This window comes from Acanthamoeba castellanii (assembly GCF_000313135.1).
Source record: "Acanthamoeba castellanii str. Neff unplaced genomic scaffold scf7180000084745, whole genome shotgun sequence".
In the NCBI taxonomy this organism is placed as follows: domain Eukaryota; phylum Discosea; order Longamoebia; family Acanthamoebidae; genus Acanthamoeba; species Acanthamoeba castellanii.
This window is the reverse complement of record NW_004457592.1, coordinates 491,274-509,759: the sequence shown is the minus strand read 5'-3', so window position 1 is coordinate 509,759 and position 18,486 is coordinate 491,274. Positions and strand designations below refer to the sequence as shown.

Sequence of the window (18,486 nt, the reverse complement as noted above, 5' to 3'; positions counted from 1 at the left end):
CGTGCGGGTAGCTGACGGTCACCGACGGTCCCTGCGACGGCGGCGGCCCGCCGTAGCCGCTGCTGAGCGAGAGCGCGCCAAAGCTGGCGCCGAGCGACTGCGCGTCGTACTGGGCGCCGGGGGAGGGGAAGGCCACTGAAGAGGACATGTCCAGCCCGCCGCCCGCAGAAGACGGCGGCGCCGCACCGTACGGGTATCCAGCACTGTAGGGTGGATAGGGTGCAGCGCTCCCGTAGGGCGTGGCTGCGGTCGGGTAGGACGGCGCGTAGTAGGGGGGTGCCCCAGTTGACTGGGGTGGGTAGTAGCCGGATGGCGGTGGACCTGGGATTGGATTGGAGGAGGTAGGAACGAAGGCCTCTTTTTAAAATATAAATCAAGAACAATCAAGAATGAAGTCAGTACCTCCCCACATGATGCTCTCAAGGCGGTTCCCTTATCGGCCGATTTATGAGATGCCACAATACCAGAAAGAAAGAAAAAAAGAAATTTGCATTCCTCCCCAAGAATGCGTCTACAAAAATCTAAGCTAGTTTGCGGAGCTCTTGGCACTCCTCTGGGAGTAAACAACTCAGCCGCCGATCTGGGTCAGACGGGCAGGGACGCAAATCAAAAGCACCATTACACCTTCACCATGCGTACTTGATGCATCCCTTGCACTGCGTTGTCCATCACTCCTCGGCCTCAACGACAGGGAAGAGAGATACACCGCCTCTATTCCACCTTCCTGCGCAGCATCTCGGCGTCTCCCTCGCCAGTCGCACACCCAGCGTGCACCCACCGTCGAATCTCGCCCCCTCGTCATCCCCCGCCGTCTTCCTGTCCGCGCCTCGAGCTTGTGTCTGCTCGCCGCAGGTGCGTTGGCGAGCTTGGAGCCACTGTCGCTCCGTGCTTTTTTAAACTTGGCCCTTCCGCCAGTCTCTCGGCGATGTATGACCTCTCCCAAGGTGCGGGTCAGCTAACTCTAAACGAAACATTCAAAACATTCAACAGCCAAAGTCACAGGAATGTTTGACATTCCAATCGAAGAACACCAAAGCACGGAGCCGCAAAATGGCCCCAACGGCAGCGCACCGGGAGACCGCCGCAAAACCAGGTAGCGCCTTCACACGCACGGGCGAGGAGCGCCACTCTTCCACTTTTCTTCCTTCACAACCATGGAGACGACAAGCATGAGCTGTAAGGGGGCGCTGCCGTCTGATGAAAGAACGAGCCGTTGGAAGAGGAGGCCGACGCGGCATCGCCCGCAGTGATATGAAGCAGGTACGAAGAAGGAGCCAATTCCCATCTTGGCTATGACATAGATGGAGGCCCCGGCCTCAAACGCAAGATCTTTCGTCCTGCTCGCCAAGCTCGAGGCTCACTCCACCGGCCTGCAACAAGGCGCGGTTCGGGGATGCTCAGGCGGGCTTTGGCGCCAATGCCGGGAGCCGGGCAAGACTGGCTCTGACCCTCTCTCCTCCCAGATTTAAGAAGGCGGTACCAAGCGGAGACGTTCTAGCCAATGAGCGCCTGGAGTTACGCTCCAGCCAACCAGAGCTCCTTGGTACTCGTGCGCCATTGGCAGGTCTCCCGAACATGGACCAACCGGAGGCGGTGTTCGTCACATGGTACAGCGGAGGAGATCCAAAAATGTCCCCATCTATGCCAGACTCGTCTGCTACCAATCCAGCGCGGCCTAAATGGCCTCCACCATGAACTGTTGCCACAGGTGACCCCCCCTCCTTACCAAACAGTGTTTTGGCTGTGCCAGCCCCTGGCTCTCGCCTGCAGTCCTGACCCAATTTCGTGTTGTGGCAGACACTTGTGCGGTGGTTCATTCGCCGTTCGGAATTCAAGGCCTCGCGTGCCGGGCTGTAGGCAACTGATTGCGCCGAGCAGGATCAGGTAAGGCAAGGGTGTTGTTCGCGTCGCTGCAGGGCAGACCTAATGCCGCGTGTCTTGTCGCCCCCGGTTGACGACCGCGTCGTTGTTAGCCTGGTAGCTACCGGAACGAAGAGGAGAGGTGCACAGCTCCGCCCATTTAAAACGTGCGGCAGGACAAGAGCCATTCAAGAAAACAACTATCCAAGCCCGCGCACGCAACACTCCTCGCGGCCAACCTCAACCCCCTTCCACTTCGCCTCTCCTCGCCGTCCACCACAAGTTCAAGTCGCAGCTCAAGCGCATCCCACCAACACAAACTCGAGTTCCAGAGATGAAGAGGAAGCAGGTCATCAACAAGCAACACCAGCAGGACGGAGATGACTCCAGCGACTGCACCTACGACGCCGAAGAGGAAACTACACAGCAGCAGCAGCGCCATCACAAGAAGATGCGCGCGGTAAAGCGCGAGCACTCCAGCAGCGACTCAGATGACAGCGACGCCGCGACGTCGTGGTCTTCGCCGAACCTCCTCACCGCCAAAGATCTCCCCCTGCGCGCCATGAAGCAGAGCGTGGTCCAATGGTACCCACCTCGTCCCTCTTCGATCTTTTCGTTGTTCGTTCTCTTTACTCTTTCCTTTTCCGGAAGATGGGATTTGTGTGCACCGTAAGATTACGATGGGCCAACAAACTGACATCCTCTCCTTTTGGTGCGTGCGCAACAAAACAAAAACAATCACAGGATTCGTCAGACCTACTCTGTGGCCGCGCACGGGTGGACGGCCAAGGCCGACATCTTCGAGGACTACCTGAGCGAGTGGGCGCGCATGGGCAAGGAGCCCCAGCTCACCGCGCCCGCCTTCGGTCGGCTCGTCCACAAGGCCTTCCCGGGCATCAAGTCCTGCCGCATGGGTCCCCGCATCCGCGCCCGCCACTGCTACAAGGGCCTCGTCCGTCGCGAGGAACTCGACTCCTCGGCCTCTTCCCCGGCCCACTCGCCCATCTCCTCCTCCGTCGTATCTTCGCCTTCGGTCGAGTCATCCACGACAACCACGACGACCGCCACCTCCTCGCCTTATTCCACGTCGGCCGCGTCGTCGCCCCAGCAGCAGCCGCATGACTACAACCACCACCACGACGGCCACCAGCAGTGGGCGCAGCACAACATGGAGCAGGTCTTGATCGACCTCGAGTCCGAACTCGAGACCGAGATGCTCAGCATGGGCAACATCAAGCAGGAGCCCCTCACCGACGACACCGAGGAGGTCACCGAGGCCTACGGCGTCCCTCAGTACTACCCGCCCCAGCCTCAGCCCCAGCACTACTACCCCGCCGAGCAGAACCAGGGCACCACCTATTACTCTGCCCCCGACGCCGACGCCGGCTGCACCTCGTCCTCGTCACCGTCGCCCACCGTCGCGTCGCCCTACGAGTGGTCCACCTTCCCCCCGACCGCGACCACACCCGCTGGCATGCCCTTCTTCACCTCGCTACCGGCCTACACCTCGTCCGTCTCGGTTCCGCTTCCGCCCAACTACTACTACCCGGCCGCCGCCGCGACCACCAGCTTGCCCTATCATTATCCTTACCCGGCCTGGCCCAGCTACCCGGCCGCCAGCACGGCGGTGGCTGGCGGCTTCGGCGTCGTCGACAACTGTGCGGCCGCCCCGTTCGCCTACACCTCGATGCCACCCGCGACGTCGATGCTCTACTCGTCGGAGGCCGTACCTGCGCCGCAGCCTTCCTCGCTCTCTCTTTCTTCGTCGGGTCGATCGGACATCCTCCTGTCGTCCTTCCTCAGCTTCGACCTGTGAAGAAGAAGCAGAAGAAGAGGACGCGGCGAACCAGAGAGCCGCCGTACTCCGCGCACGACATATCATACTTATCTCTTTCTCTCCTCTATCTGATATTATTCTTCCTCACCTCTTTTGGCCATCACAAAGCGCTCTGTGATGGCCGCGTGGTCACGGCCCGTTCGGGCACGCCACACCGCGAAGATACTTACGTATGTTCGAGCATTTTTGACTTTGAAAACCAATATATTACAATATATACAACTTACAGGAGATACGTAACAAAGTACAGCCAGGCAACGAACAGGAAAATATTTAAAATGAATTAGAATGCCACGTCAGGCCTTAGGTATGCCATGACGTGGCGCGCCACCTTAGATGCTTGGAGAAAAACCAGCCAAACCACAGTAGTTGTTTCTCTTGAAAGAGAGCAAGATGGAGGACGGAGGCCAAGGATTCCTGCAGGACCCACCGAGACTGGGCAACCAGTACATCGAAGACACCCCTTTGCGTGAGGTGCTCCAGCGTCTGCTGCCCGAAGACGTGCTTCAGTCCATCGAACCCGACCTCCAGCGCTTTGGCTGGCGTGTAGTCGAGGAGTGCACCCTGCACGGTACCCCCACCTAATATTGAGGCATTTATTTTAAATAAATAAATAAATAAATAATAAACAATAATAAATAAATCAATCTCGACCAGGGAAAGGCAGTGGTCCCCTCTAATGTTGCGGTTGTGGTGAATTTTTTTGTGCACTTGCTTCCGGTTGGTTGTGAATGCTCCTGCTTGCGGGGGAACCGCGAGGCTCACCCCCTCCCCCCTGTGTCGTGTGCTCCACAGGAAAGAACATCAAGCAACAGCCGCCCGTGCTAGTGCAGTACAACGCCTGGGGTCGGTACGCGCCCTCCCTCGCATCTCGCCCGTGGCCCTCCGGCTTAGTGTGCCGCCACTCACCACCGAACAAACCACCACCACCACCACCACAACACCAACCAGGCGCATCGACCAGATTCGAATCGGCGAGGGCTGGAAGAGGCTCAACGATGTCTCTGCCGAGGAGGGCCTCATCGCCATCGGCTACGAGAGGAAGCAGAAGGAGTACAGGTAACGACGTCGACCCGCACCACCACTACGCTTGCGCATTACCGTTACGCTCACATACGACACACACGACACAAATGACACACGCACGCACACACACACGACACACGCACGCACACACGACACAACACTCTCTAGCCGTGTCTACCAATTCGCCAAGATGCACCTGTTTGGACCGTACTCGGCGGTCTACACGTGTCCTCTGTCGATGACCGACGGTGCCACGCGCCTGTGCGAGATCATGAAGCCGCGCGTGGGCGACGACAGCGGGACGCCCTATTCCATCCACGGTACGAACTGCCACCTTTCACTCACTCGCCGAAGCACTCGGCTTACGCTGTGTGTGTTGTGTGTGTGTGTTGTGTGTGTGTGTGTGTGTGTGTGTGTGTTGTGTGTGTGTGTGTTGTGTGTGTGTGTGTGTGTGTGTGTGTGTGTATTAGACCTGTTCGACCACTACACGTCGAAGGACCCGGCCAAGTTCTGGACGTCGGGTCAGTGGATGACCGAAAAGCCCGGCGGCAGCGACGTGGGCAATACCGAAACCATCGCCAGGCCCGTTCCCGGTGACAAGCTCATGTACCGCCTGCACGGCATCAAGGTAATAGCTGTGCCATTTGTAGTTGTTGTATGACACCACCACAGCACCACTCTAACAGTGCTCTGTGCTTCGGCCGTGTGCCGTTGTGTGTGTGTGTGTGTGTGTGTGTGTGTGTGTGTCAGTTCTTCACTTCGGCCACGTTGTCGGAGACGGCGTTCGCGCTGGCTCGTGTGATCGATGACAAGACTGGCCCGACGGGGGTGGCCGGCAGCCGGGGCCTGTCCCTATTCTACATCCAGCTCAGGGACGACGAGGGCAACCTCAAGAACATCAAGATTCGGCGCCTCAAGGAGAAGCTCGGCACGAAGAGCCTGCCCACCGCCGAGCTGGAGCTCTGCGGCACGCCGGCACGGCTCGTCGGCCAAGTGGGTCGGGGTGTGGCCACCATCGCCACACTCTTCAACATCACTCGCATCTACTCTGCTTCGGCTTCTGTTGCCTCGATGCGGTACGCACACGCGCACGCTCGGCCGCACCGCACACGCACGACCGCACACACTCACGCGTACACTTTGTCTTTTCTAGGAAGGCGATCGCTGTGGCAAGGGACTATGCCCACAGGAGGCACGCCTTCGGGAAGGCCATCGCCGAGCTGCCGCTCCACGTCCAGACTCTCGCGCAGCAGGAGGTCGCCTACAGGGGCTGCCTGCAGCTTCTCTTCCACACGGTTCTCCTCGAGGTAGATTTTCGTGTCGTGTGCGGTGTGTGTGCGGTGTGTGTCGTGTGTCATTGTTTTTTCTGAACGTTTTGGCGCGTGCAGGGCAAAATGGAGACGGGCCGCGCCACCAAGGGCGAGAACGATCTGCTGCGCGTGCTCACCACCCTCGGCAAGCTGTACACCGCGAAGCTGTCGCTGGCCACCATTTCGGAATGCATCGAGGCCCTCGGCGGCAATGGCTACATGGAGGACGCCACCGACCTGCCCGAACTCCTACGCGAACAGCAGGTACCTTCGCTCCCAGTCCCATTTCCCGATCGCGTTGCAACCCACTTGACGTTCAAATAATAAATAATAATAGTACTAAGAATAATAATAATAATGATACTATTTTATTCTAATTGTGCAGGTGAACACGATCTGGGAGGGCACCACCAACGTGCTGTCGATGGACATTCTTCGCATCCTCGACCGGGAGCCCAACGCCTTTGTCGGTACGCCCCAGCGGCCACGCACGCACGCACGCGCACACATGGGCCTCATATCTCTCTAACATGTCCCCCCATTTTTGTATCAGAGTACCGCAACCACATCAATCGCGTGGTGGCGCTGCCTTCCCTCTCGGCGCCGCTGAAGGACTGCGCCGATCAGGTGCGTCAGGCGGTTAAGGCCCTCACCGACATCGTGGAGGCCATCACGCACGACATGGACACCGGTACGTACCTACGCTTCCCCTCCCCCCTTCGTTGATGACGTCACGCGCACTCTTTAGTTAGCGCGGCTTCTCACCCCCCACCCAACAGACAAGCGCCACGTCTTCTCGCAGTCGATCGCCCGCGACGTGTCGTACGCGATGGCGGCCGCCTTCATCGCCGCGCTGTTGATCGAGCACGCCGCGTGGCCGGGCGGCGGCGAGGCCGGCCTGACCGGCGCCGAGGACGGCGTGCGCACGTTCGCCGCCCAGCAGTGGTGCGCCAGGCACCTTGCCGGCCACGTCCTCGCTCTCAACGACGCGCTCAACCTCGCCAAGCTCAACCGCAAGAAGGTGCGCGCACTCCGCACTCGCGTGGTGTGTGCGTTCGTGCGTGTGCGGTGGTGCGTGTGCGCTCACACTCGCGTTTGTCGCAGGCGAGCTACGAGGCGACGAGGAAGCTGGGGCTGGACGTGGATCCCAACGGCAACTTCCGGGGCATGGGCGACCTGTGCCCCGTCACGGGCAAGTACCGCGCCAGCTACTGAGCGGTTGCAACCACCGTCAACCACCGGCCATCTAAACACAGCGGCCCTGTTTTCTTTTTTTTTATTTCATTTATTTTTTCTGAAGTAAAGATGGCTACGCCGGCGCTCCGATGCGCGGTGTGCGGGGCCAGTGGGACGAATCTCTCGCGCTGTTCGGTGTGCCGGACCACCGCGTACTGCTCCCGTGGTACACCCTGCGAATCTTGACCTCTAAAGATTCCAATTCCCAATTTTGAATCTGAATCTTCAAATAGCGAGATTATTAGATTTTTTTTTTAGTTTTTTATAAAAAAGAGGTGGTTGAACTTGGCGAGGCTGAGTGGCCTATGCAGAGTCTATTAATTTTAAAATAAATAGAAAAAATAATAAATCGCGACTAAATTGTTGCAATGGGTGGTTGGCTCTGGCAGAGCACCAGGTGAGCCATTGGAAGGCCGTACACAAGCAGGAGTGCCCGCGCCTGGCTGCCGCCACTTCGGCCACCTCGGCCTCGGCTGCCACCAGTGCGCAGCTGCCGCAGCAACGTCCGGCGGCAGTGGCTTCCGGACGGCCGCCCGTGGCCGCTCCCGCCACCGAAGCCGAAGTCGCCGCCGCCGTCGAGGCATTCGAACGCTTCGCCCGATCGCTGCAGCGCGAGGCCGGCGGCGAAGACGACGACTCGAGGCGGGCGTTCGTCATCCGCGACGAGGTCGAGGGCAAGGGCCGCGCCGCATTCGCCGTTCGCGACATCGCACAGTTTCGTCGCCCCACCACTCCTCTCTACTCACTGATCGTTCGACTCACACGACACGACACGACACGACACGACACGACACGACACGACACGACACGACACGACACGACACGACACGACACGACACGCGCAGAGGTGAGGAGCCGTTCGAGGAGGAGGCCTACGCGTTCGCGCCCTCGTGCCGCACGCTCCGGCGACGCGATGTGTGCCACCACTGCTTCAAGGCCATGGCCCCGGGTCCGGCCGCCGCCGCCGCTCGGTGCAACAAGTGCCACACCATCGCCTTCTGCTCCCCCGCTTGCCGGTACACACGACACACGACACACGACACACGACACACGACACACGACACACGACACACGACACACGACACACGACACAGAACACGACACACGACACACGACACACGACACACGACACACGACACACGACACACGACACACGACACACGACACACGCACGACATGACACGACACGCACGGACTGATGACTGGGCGCAGAGCCGAGGGAGAGGTGTTGCATCGGGTGGAGTGCTTTTACGTGAAGAAGCTCGGGCACCTCATTGTGAATCTGGAGATCCTGCTGCTGCTCCGCATCGTCATCGCCCGATGGCTCGAGACCCTCAGCTCCCAAAAGGTCGCCTCCCAACTACGGCACACCACTCACGTCACTCACGGCACACGATGCACGCAACACGACGCACGACGCAACACTCACAACATATGGCACACGACCCACGCAATAGAGGGGAGTTGAGGGCACGCCGGTGTTCGATCGCATGATGCACATGCAGGCGCATGCCGAATCCCAGATCGATTTGCTGCAGACCTACGCTCCGGCCGTTGAGGACATGCTGCGGGTGCGTTTTGTTCCCATCGTGGACCTACCCGCGCGCGCGCGTGCCTGGCGTGTGTCGTTGTGTGTGTGGTGGTGGTGGTGGTGGTGGTGGTGTGTGTGTGTCGTCGTTGACGTACGTGTGAGTGGATGGTCAGGTCTTGCCCGCGGAGATGAAGGTGGCCAAGGAGGCAATGCTCATCATTGTCTGCATTTGCTCCGTCAATCAGTTTGCCGTCGGACGCCCTCCCGCCGGTACATCTCCGCTCTCACACACACCGCACACATCGCACACGCACTGGCGAGTCGTTCCCCCCCCTCTGATGGAAAGGCTGGCATGGTGCAGAGAACGAAAGCGGCGAGGGGCAGTCGAAGGACGGCGAGGGATCTGGGCTCTTCTTGACCTCCGCCATCGTCTCCCACAGGTAAGTCCCGTCTTGCTTGGACCCCCTCTACTTTCGGCTCACGCAACACACGCAACACACGCAACACACGCAACACACGCAACACACGCAACACACGCAACACGCAACACGCAACACGCACGACACGACACGACACGACACGTGCGACGGCGTAGTTGCCGGGAAAACGCGATGCACCGTACGAAGGGGAGACGATTGGCGATGCTGGCCCTGGAACCGATCGCGGCCGGCAGTGAGATCACCTGGTCCTACCTGGGGTACGCACCTCACCCGCCTTTCGCAGCACCCGTCCTGCGTTAACACACGCACCACCGCACATGCACCACCGCACACGCGCGACCGCACGCTCGGATGCACACCCACGGCACGCGCGACACACGACACGTCAGCAACCCGTTGCTTCCTACCCAAATCCGGCAGCGCGAGCTGTACCAGACCAAGGTGTTCCTCTGCCAGTGCGAGCGTTGCCTGGATCTGACCGGTGCGTACCATGCGTGTCGTGCGTGTCGTGTCGTGTCATGCGTGCTGCGTGTTGTGTGTGTCTCACGAACGTTCGACTCTGCAGAGTGCCACCTGCGAGCGTTCGCGTGCAAGGCGTGCAACGAGGGCCTGCTCGTTCCGCTGCCGCTGACCCAGGCGGGCATCGAGACGGAGGAGGACCGCTGGCGCTGCGACAACGCCGCGTGCGGCCGGGCCGCCGGGTTCGCCCGCGACGTGGAGCGCCTCGAGGCCGGCCTCGTCCGGCGGTTCGAGGAGGCCCACGCCGCGCTCGGCGCCACGCAGGACCTCGCCGCCGCGCTCCAGCAGCTCGAGGCCGTCATCGCCGACCACGCCGGGCCGGTCATGCATCCGCACCACTACCTCCTCCTACAGATCTACCTGCTCCACGGCGAGCTCCTGCGCCGCAAGCTCGACGGGCGCCTGCCGCCGCTTCAGGCCGCCGGCGGCGGCGGCGGGGCGGGGCTCAGTATGAACGAGGACCAGCGCGCGGCGATACGGAAGCAGGTGGAGGCGGGTCTGCGGCTGGCGGAGCGGCTGGAGGCGGTGGCTGACGCGCTGCTGCCCGGGCGGCACCCGCTCAAGGCCGACCTGTTCGAGGGCAAGGCCGTGCTCCTGGCCCGGCTGCGCCAGCTCACCATCGGCCGGGCCGAGGAGGAAAAGGGGGTCTCTGCCCAGCTGGCCGAAGCCGAACGGAGGGCAGCCGACAACCGCCGGCTGTTCCCTGACCTGTGAGCCCATTTTCATTTTTATTTATAAATAATTAAAAAGTGTTATGAAGGAGGTGCGGCGGCCACGGAGATGTGGTACTCCTTGAGCTCGTCGAGGCCCGGCTCGGAGGGAGCACCGGTCATGAGCTCGTTGCCGGTGGCCGTCTTCGGGAAGGCGATCACCTCGCGGAGACTCTCGGCGTGGCACAAGATGGCCATCAGCCTGTTGATCGCACCGCACACGCACACGACACTCATCATCAGCATCGTGAGCAAGAGATGCGTGGTGGTTAGTTCGGGGCGGGTGGTTTTTGTTGTGTACCGGTCGAAACCGATGGCGAGGCCGCCGTGCGGTGGGCAGCCCATGCCCAGCGCGTCGAGCAGGTGCTGGAATCGAGTCATGACATTGTCGGACATGCCCAACACACGGAAAATGTGCCTTTTTTGAAGAAGAAACACGTGTGTGCGCTCATCAGATTACACGTATGACACACAACACAACCCAGGACACATGCCACGCACACAACACACGACATGCAATTCACTTAGGGTGTACCGTTGCATGGCTTCGTTGTGCACACGGATCGACCCGCCGCCCAGTTCTACGCCATTGACCACGCAGTCGTAGTGCAGACCTCTGGGAACCGATGAAACTGTTTGTGAGACACGCACGACCGCACACGCACGATCGCACACGCACCACTGCACACGTGCGTACCTGACGCGCAAGAGATCATGCTCGGCGTCGGAGGACATGAGCAAATCGATGTCGTCGGGGTGCGGCGCGGTGAACGGGTGGTGCGTGGTGACGATGCGCTTGGCCTCGCCCGGGCTGGCGCTCTCGAACGAGAACAGCGGGAACTCCTCGACCCACAGAAAGTTGTACTGGTCGTCCGGAATGCTCAGCTTGCCGCGCCGCTTCATCAGCTTCGCACAATGCGACCTGCATGTGTCGCGTGTATCGTGTCGTGTCGTGTGTGGTGTGTGCGGTGTGTGTGGTGTGTGCGGTGTGTGTCGTGTAAGCGCAAGAGACGAGGCGCGCTACTACGCTTGTGCGGTGGAGCGGGCACCTGATGCCGCCGAGGATGAGCGAGACGTCGTCGCGCTCGGGGCCGGAGCACAGGAGGAGCAGGTCGCCCTCCTGCGCCTCGAGGGCGTCGCCCAGCCGCCGCCGCTCGCCGTCGGTCAGGTGCTTCTCGATGGGCGACCGCCACTTGCCCTCCGGCCCGCACCGGATCTCGACCACGCCCTTCCCGCCCAGGTCCCGCGCCCGCTTCTGGATGCCGTCGCTGTCCTCGCGGGAGAGGTCGGCCATGCCCCGGACGTTGATGGCCTTGATGCACCTGCCCGGCCCCTTCTTGTGGGCGGCGGCGTCGGTGCTGGCGCCGGCAGTCAGCGGGGCCGTGAGCACGTTGACGCGGCTCTGCTGGAGGATGTCGGTGACGTCCCTCAGCAACAGGTCGTATCTGCACGCATTGGGTTTTTTTCTTTAAAACTGTGCGTCGTGTGTCGTGTGTGTCGTGTGTCGTGTTGGCTTGAGTACCGTGTGTCGGGTTTGTCGCTTCCGTAGGTCTCCATTGCGTGCCGGAACGACATGCGAGGAAATGGGTCGGGCAGTGTCTGCACCCGAGAAAACGCGAACGGTCCAGCAGAGATTAGGCCAGGCACATGCGCGCGTGTGTGTGCGCGTGTGCGGTGATGTGTGCGCGTGTGCGGTGGTGCGTGGTTGGGTGAGCGCACGTGTCCAGCCGTCTTCCACATTGTTCGAACGAGGCCTTCGGTGAGGTTGCACACGTCCCGGTCGCCCACGAACGCCATCTCCATGTCAATCTGCCCAATATGTGAGAATATATGTGAGAATATGTGAGAATATGTAAGATATGTAAATATAATAGCAACATAGAGAGTGACAAGGCGGATGGGGTGCCTGTGTGAATTCGGGCTGTCGGTCGAAGCGGATGCCCTCGTCGCGGTAGCAGCGGGCGAACTGGAAGTAGCGGTCGATGCCGCCCACCATGAGGAGCTGCTTGTACTGCTGCGGGCTCTGCGGCAGCGAGTAAAACTTGCCACGGGTGCGCGTGGGAACGATGAATTCCCGCGCGCCCTCGGGCGTGCTTCGAAAGAGTGTGGGCGTTTCGACTGTTGAGAGTCGATGGTGTGCGTGTCGGTGGTGCGTGTGCGGTGGTGCGTGTGCGTCATGGCGAATTTGTTAGTGGTCCACAGTGGCTAAGATAAGGGGTTGAAAGAAAGAGAGGGAGTACTCTCAGAGAAGCCCTGGCCGTGCAGATAGTTCCTCGCCGCCAGCGACAGCTGCGATCGAAGTCGCAGGTTGTCTTGAATGTACGGCCGCCGAATATCCAGGAAGCGATACCTGCCCAAAACAAATAAACAAGTGCATTCAGCGCACAACCGCACGCACGCACGCACGCACGCACGCACACGAAGAAGATGCATACCTGAGCCGAAGTTCTTCGGGCGGAAGAGCGTCACGCTCGTCGCCGTGAAGGGGCGAACTCCACGAGGGGAAGGGCAGGGACGTGTGCGAGGTGGGGTTGAGCAGGGCGATGTCCTCGCACACGATCTCGATCTCGCCCGTCGGCATGTCCTTGTTCTGCATGCTGGCCGGGCGCAGCTGCACCTTGCCCGTGACCGTGACCTGTGCACGCCAACGGCCCTTGCGTAAGCGACAAGTGTGCGGTGGTGCGTGTGCGGTTGTGCGTGTGCGTGTGCGTGTGCGGTTGTGCGTGTGCGTGTGCGTGTGCGTGTGCGTGTGCGTGTGCGTGTGCGTGTGCGTGTGCGTGTGCGTGTGTGTGTGCGTGTGCGTGTGCGTGTGCGTGCAGGAGATTTTGGGTAGAAGAAGAGGCGATGATGAGAGGTAGATCTCATACCACGCTCTCAATGCGCCAACTGGCCACCTGCTCCCTGAGGCCGGGCGTCAGTCGCTTCTCGTCCACCAGCACCTGCACCGGACCCGTGTGGTCCTTCACCACCAGGAACAGCACGCCGCCAAAATCCCTTTGGCAACAATAAATAAATCAGTACTTATTTATTTAATAAACAAATGGCTCACAAAATAATAATAACAATTGCATAAAATAGCAAGAATTAAAATAAATAATAAAATAAATAAATCGGTACCGGGAGGCGGTGAGCCAGCCGCAGAGCCGGACGGAGGTGCCAGCGTCGGCCGCGGTCACTCGTCCGCAGTGGTGGGTGCGGTCGAGGGCGGGTGTGGTCGAGCCCAGGCCCGCTTTCTTGGGTGCGGGCGAAGATGAAGTGGAAAAGCTCCGGAGCTGAGGCCACTGTGGAGCTGCCGACGAAGGGAGCCATGTTGAAGAGGGGCGCCCCCATCTGAGGCCACTGATGATCGCGCCCGGTCGCGAATTGGAGCTGCTAATCCCCTCCCGTACAGGAGCGCTCGCACGCCCGGCCGCATGCCGTGCCGGAACCGCCGCGCTACTTGCCGCTCGGCCGGTGCGACCAGCACGCAACACCCCAGTACTGCCCAGGCGTGCCTTCATCTCCACCGCAACTTCGAGGAAGTGAAGGTTTGCCTTCGTGGCCGCTTGAAAAACAAAAGAGAAAAATAAATGGGAAAATAAACAAATAAATCAATACACAAGCGTGAAGATGGAGCACGCAGGCCATGGCGTAATGGAAGGCGAGAAGGAGCGTAGGGAAGCAGAAGGCGGGGAGATGATAGAAGAAGATGAAGAGGTGGAGGAATTCTACATACCGCTCGAATTTGTGGATTATCAGGGCACCAATCTGCTGCAGACCTTCAAAAACTATTCCCTCATCGTACGGCGTGCCTCACTCGTCCTCTGCCTGTGCACCTTCCTCTTCCACCGTACGCGTCACGGTGGTGGAAGGGAACGCGCGCGTGCTGATCATGTGTCGCGCGTAGGGACTCGAAACGCCCAACCCGATACTGAAGCTCGACAACACTGCGTACCAGGGCTCCTACGAACACATCATCGGCACACATCTCTACTTCGAACCACCAACGACCGCATCAGGTACAACACACCACCCGACACACGGCACGACACGAACAGCACCTTAACCTTCGAATGCTACGCAGGTGATGCCGAAGCGAACGAGGAAGAGGACGTGCGCTTCGTGTGCTCGGCGCAGAAGAAGCTGGTGTTCCGCAAGATCGACCTCATTCCCAAGGACACGGTGTTGCAGAAGGGCCAGAAGCCGCCCGAGGAGAGGCCCCCGGCCCAGCGGGAGCCGGACGCCGAAGAACAGCCGGCCTTCTACGTCACCACCAACGAACCCAATCGCGACCGACAACCATAGAATAACTCTCTCAAACCCACCAGGCCTCGCTTCTCTCCACCTCCCGTGTGTGTGTGTGTGTGTGTGTGTGTGTGTGTGTGTGTGTGTGTGTGGTCGTGCGTGTGGTCGTGCGTGAATGCAATGCTAATGATCAGCTAGTTTGCATTAGTTGCTGGCGCAGTGGCCGGAGCAAGGTCACCAAGCTGGCCAATGTTCGTTCACCCACAGCTGCGCCTGTCGTGCTCTCTGCTTCCACCGGCTCGACGTCTCGTGGTTGCACTTCGCTCAAGTGGTGGCCGACCATGTCGTCCAGCCACGTTCGAAGCGTAAGCCTCGCTTGCGGGCTCAGCTTCTCGATACCGCCCCGCATCTCGATCTTCCTCACCACGTCGCGCTCCAGGGCCTGCAGGCCGTTGTAGTCACGCAACCACTCCAGCACCAGCGCTTTCCGTCGCTCCCTCGCGTCGTTTTCGGTCCAGGACGGGCTCAGTGGCGGCGAGGTCGGCGTCTTTTCCTTGCGAAAGGCAAGCCAACACTCGGCAATGCCTTCCACTGCATACCCAAACGCGACGTCAGGGAAGTGGGTGCGACCTGTCACAGAAAACGTGACTCGCATGTGAGCGACACATCACACACACACACACACACACACACGACAGGAAAGAGACCTGCAAGGCAGTCTGCCAGCAGGTGAATGGCAAAGTGGGTGCTTCGCAGAGACTGGAGGTGAGATCTCCGTCGTTCTTCAACGCCCAGGGGCGACTGTGTAGAGAGCGCCATGAGACGAGTGGAACCAGCAGCGGCAAAGCTATCATTCATCACTCCTCGGTCGGTACGTACCTCGCTTGCAGTTGCCTCGACGTACGTTTGCACCATGTGGTGCAGTAGCTCTTCGTCACCCGCACACACGGCTATGTCGTAGCCGCGGCTGTCCATATACCAGCTACACACTCCATACCATCAGCGGTCACTACGCCCGGAGAGATGAGAGCGTAGGCAACGCACAGTTCGACGTCGGTCCCGCGCTTGTGAGCGACCAGCGTGACCCAGTGATTGAGCGAGCCGATGAGGAATGCCTGCAGATGTGTGACGGCTGAGGGCATCATCAGAGTGTCGCCTGAGCAGAGGCCCGTCATACCACGGCCTGAACCGATGCTTGGCGGAATGCCTGGATGTGGCCGTGCACGGCCGTAGCTTCGGCCTCGCCGAACAGTCCGGTCTTGAGCGATTCTGTGCACAGCTCGGGGAGCAGCACAAACGCCTCTTTCCCTGCGGACAGCGCCATGTCAGCAGCACAAATACAGTGTGACCACATCTCCACCATTCCAGGACAGCTGAAGACGAACCCCCCAGAGCTGCGAGGGAAGGGTAGTGTTCGATCAAGTACTCGGCATGCAGACGCTCCAGCACTCCTGACGTCGTTTGGGTTGGTGATCACCAACAATTGGTGAGTGTCGCCATGGTGGAGATCACTCATGAACGTGGGCATGCAGCACCTGCGTCCACGCAGCGGATCGTCCATGGGTAGAAGCGGTCGCCCTCCTGCTGGGCTTTCGCCTTGAGCGCGGCCACCCACGCAGCGCGCTCGCTCTGGAAGGCCAATTCATCGTGCAGACCACTGCAGCCACCACAACTCTCAGCAGATGAGCACAGGGAGAAGATGAAGGTGGCTGGTTCGAATGGCACCTATGCGTTGTTGTTGACATACCGGCAAGACCCTCACTGGAGGGGGCGAGGCGGGTCAGAACGGTGCTCGCGTTGAAGAGGGCGTGGAAGCCGCAGCCGTTGAGGTCCCTGCCCTGCGGCATCACCACCAACTGGGTCACCTTCATCGCTCCTCTCCGTTGCACAGGGTACCGTGCTCCTGGTGTGCTGCCTACAAAACTTCAGTTGCTTCCTCTCCGCCATTTGCCGAACCAGGCACAGTTGAAATTCTTCAAATTTTACCATTTTGTCGGCTAGTCAAGCTTTGAAACCAAAGAATTTGAAACTTGTGAGATTCAAGGAGATGGTGGACGAAAAGGGCGGACGACGGGGTGAACACTTGCTCATCAAGGCAATACACTACTATTCTTTTATTAGATCACTGCCTGCGAGAGGGGTTTGACCGATCGACAGGAGGAAGGGAAGATGATGGAGGACGGTGATGAAGACGGGTGGTCCGCGTCGCAGGCGCAAACGCTCAAGTACATCTGCGGCGTATCGAACATCCTGTCGGCGCTCGGGTGTGGTTTCATCGTCTACTGCTTCCTCGTTATCCAGCAAGAGCGACGCAACTACTTCCAACGCCTCGTCTTCTATCTCTCCATCGTCGATCTCTTCAACGCCATCGAATGGCTCGTCACGTTAGGCATAATGGACGAGTCGGACTACGTGTGCCGCATCCTCGGCCCCTACAAGAAATACCTCTACCTCGCGTCCTTCTTTTGGACCGCCTTCATCGCTACCGAGATGCTGTATCGCTTCACCCACATCAAATTTTCGCATTTCGGCGACGTCCTCATTCCCCAGCACTCCAATTTCAAAGAGCGATACTACCACCTCATCGCCTGGGTCGTGCCTCTGCCCTTCGTCGTGTGGCCACTCGTCGACGGCTCCATGTCGAACGGCGCTTACAGGTACGGTTTAATTGCGATTTTTGTACGATTTATTTAATTGCGCGATTTTTATATTTTTGATTTTATTTAATGTTTTAATTGCCTTATAAATAACATAATAATTATGTTATTTATCCACCTTATTGTTTATAAATATATAAAAATCAATTTGTAAATGGAGTTCGTTGCTGACGGCGTAGACGCGCAACAGTTGCTGGTACTCAGACCCGCAAGAGGTGTGGAGCTTCGTGTTCCTCGGGATGGTGGTGCTCACCGTGCTCTACTGTATAATCATCTACGCCTTCGTCACGCGACGCTACTTCCAAATGCTCAAACTCTCCGCCATCTACAACACTGAACAAGGTACGCGTACCCTGTTCAAAGAGTCTTGTGCGCGCGATTGGTAACCGACTCTTCGTAAAACAATGCGTCGTGCGTCGCAGGACGAGCATTTAAGCTGGAGACCAAGGTGCCGGCTTACATTCTTTCGTTTATCCTCTGCTGGGGCCCGGCGCTGGCCACGAACGTCTACGAAGCCATCGACTCCTCGCCAACTCAGGTACTGGACCACAAGTGCACTTGACGCCGCCGCGCCATTGCTTCTCCAATCTTTCGCTCACCACACCACCACCACTGCGTACGCAGCCTCGCTTTTATTTTGAGTGCATGACGGCATTCCTGCTTCCCTTGACCGGGTGGCTCAACTCGATCGTCTACGGGTTCGTCGAACGCCCTTCCCTCCTGCCTAGAGATCTGTACCACTTACGCTCTTGTTGTCTTTCGGGTTGTGCGCGCGCACCACAGGTGGAGCAAGGAACTGCACGAGCAGCTGTTCGCGCATTTGCGATCCGTGTTCTGTTCGTGCTGCCGACGATCCAGGGTGCGAGCAGAAGAGCGACGGCACCTCAAAACCAAGCCAAGTCACCCAAGACCAGAAGACACTGTACAGCTCGGCGACGAGTAACTCCTCACCACCTAATTTATTTATTATTTTTGTCTTGTTCAATATAAAACTCATCTATCCTCTTTTCTTTGGCTTATCATCATCATCATTCTTCTTCTTCATGCTATTGTTTTGTTTGTGTGTTGCTGACATACAGATGACGTGGTCAGGTGAGGTGAGCAATGACGTGTGTGTAACGGTGGTGAGATCTCTC

The 18,486-nt window shown here is 59.0% G+C and overlaps 7 protein-coding genes across 7 annotated transcripts in view; 4 read left to right on the top strand and 3 right to left on the bottom strand.

Annotated features, from left to right (window-relative positions):
* ACA1_183790 (uncharacterized protein) overlaps positions 1 to 412 on the bottom strand; it is a gene marked incomplete at both ends in the record, with an annotated part of 485 nt that extends 73 nt beyond the window's left edge. The window contains 2 exons of the mRNA XM_004345937.1: positions 27 to 321; positions 403 to 412. Coding sequence (XP_004345987.1) covers positions 27 to 321; positions 403 to 412 — 305 coding nt within the window. The remainder of the gene's footprint in view (positions 1 to 26; positions 322 to 402) is intronic.
* A 1,782-nt stretch (positions 413 to 2,194) lies between these two features.
* Positions 2,195 to 3,676, top strand: ACA1_183780 (uncharacterized protein; the record flags this gene model as incomplete). Its single annotated transcript, XM_004345936.1, has 2 exons — positions 2,195 to 2,437; positions 2,615 to 3,676. The coding sequence occupies 2 exons, from the start codon at positions 2,195 to 2,197 to the stop codon at positions 3,674 to 3,676; spliced, it is 1,305 nt and encodes a 434-aa protein (XP_004345986.1).
* Positions 3,677 to 4,090: 414 nt separating this feature from the next.
* ACA1_183770 (acylCoA dehydrogenase, C-terminal domain containing protein) lies at positions 4,091 to 7,248 on the top strand (the record flags this gene model as incomplete). Its single annotated transcript, XM_004345935.1, has 12 exons — positions 4,091 to 4,268; positions 4,493 to 4,547; positions 4,649 to 4,756; positions 4,892 to 5,043; positions 5,194 to 5,351; positions 5,474 to 5,799; positions 5,877 to 6,018; positions 6,112 to 6,297; positions 6,419 to 6,503; positions 6,587 to 6,724; positions 6,813 to 7,054; positions 7,138 to 7,248. The coding sequence occupies 12 exons, from the start codon at positions 4,091 to 4,093 to the stop codon at positions 7,246 to 7,248; spliced, it is 1,881 nt and encodes a 626-aa protein (XP_004345985.1).
* A 960-nt stretch (positions 7,249 to 8,208) lies between these two features.
* ACA1_183760 (uncharacterized protein) lies at positions 8,209 to 10,473 on the top strand (the record flags this gene model as incomplete). The annotated part of the gene is made up of 8 exons (XM_004345934.1): positions 8,209 to 8,285; positions 8,482 to 8,617; positions 8,727 to 8,840; positions 8,974 to 9,070; positions 9,162 to 9,240; positions 9,396 to 9,497; positions 9,630 to 9,721; positions 9,806 to 10,473. 8 exons carry the CDS (start codon positions 8,209 to 8,211, stop codon positions 10,471 to 10,473), a joined length of 1,365 nt encoding a protein of 454 aa, XP_004345984.1.
* Positions 10,474 to 10,511: 38 nt separating this feature from the next.
* On the bottom strand, positions 10,512 to 13,969 carry ACA1_183750 (aspartate-tRNA ligase; the record flags this gene model as incomplete). The annotated part of the gene is made up of 12 exons (XM_004345933.1): positions 10,512 to 10,671; positions 10,771 to 10,887; positions 11,005 to 11,085; positions 11,167 to 11,391; positions 11,519 to 11,914; positions 11,992 to 12,068; positions 12,189 to 12,278; positions 12,463 to 12,587; positions 12,710 to 12,819; positions 12,905 to 13,104; positions 13,337 to 13,463; positions 13,587 to 13,969. The coding sequence occupies 12 exons, from the start codon at positions 13,967 to 13,969 to the stop codon at positions 10,512 to 10,514; spliced, it is 2,091 nt and encodes a 696-aa protein (XP_004345983.1).
* A 292-nt stretch (positions 13,970 to 14,261) lies between these two features.
* On the bottom strand, positions 14,262 to 16,564 carry ACA1_183740 (uncharacterized protein; the record flags this gene model as incomplete). Its single annotated transcript, XM_004345932.1, has 10 exons — positions 14,262 to 14,379; positions 14,550 to 14,710; positions 14,932 to 15,284; positions 15,401 to 15,494; positions 15,573 to 15,675; positions 15,738 to 15,808; positions 15,871 to 16,001; positions 16,079 to 16,144; positions 16,229 to 16,350; positions 16,419 to 16,564. The coding sequence occupies 10 exons, from the start codon at positions 16,562 to 16,564 to the stop codon at positions 14,262 to 14,264; spliced, it is 1,365 nt and encodes a 454-aa protein (XP_004345982.1).
* Positions 16,565 to 16,865: 301 nt separating this feature from the next.
* On the top strand, positions 16,866 to 18,446 carry ACA1_183730 (slime mold cyclic amp receptor protein; the record flags this gene model as incomplete). The annotated part of the gene is given in 7 exon segments (XM_004345931.1): positions 16,866 to 17,350; positions 17,541 to 17,692; positions 17,773 to 17,888; positions 17,975 to 18,048; positions 18,134 to 18,209; positions 18,220 to 18,289; positions 18,430 to 18,446. 7 exon segments carry the CDS (start codon positions 16,866 to 16,868, stop codon positions 18,444 to 18,446), a joined length of 990 nt encoding a protein of 329 aa, XP_004345981.1.
* Between the last annotated feature and the right edge of the window lie 40 nt (positions 18,447 to 18,486).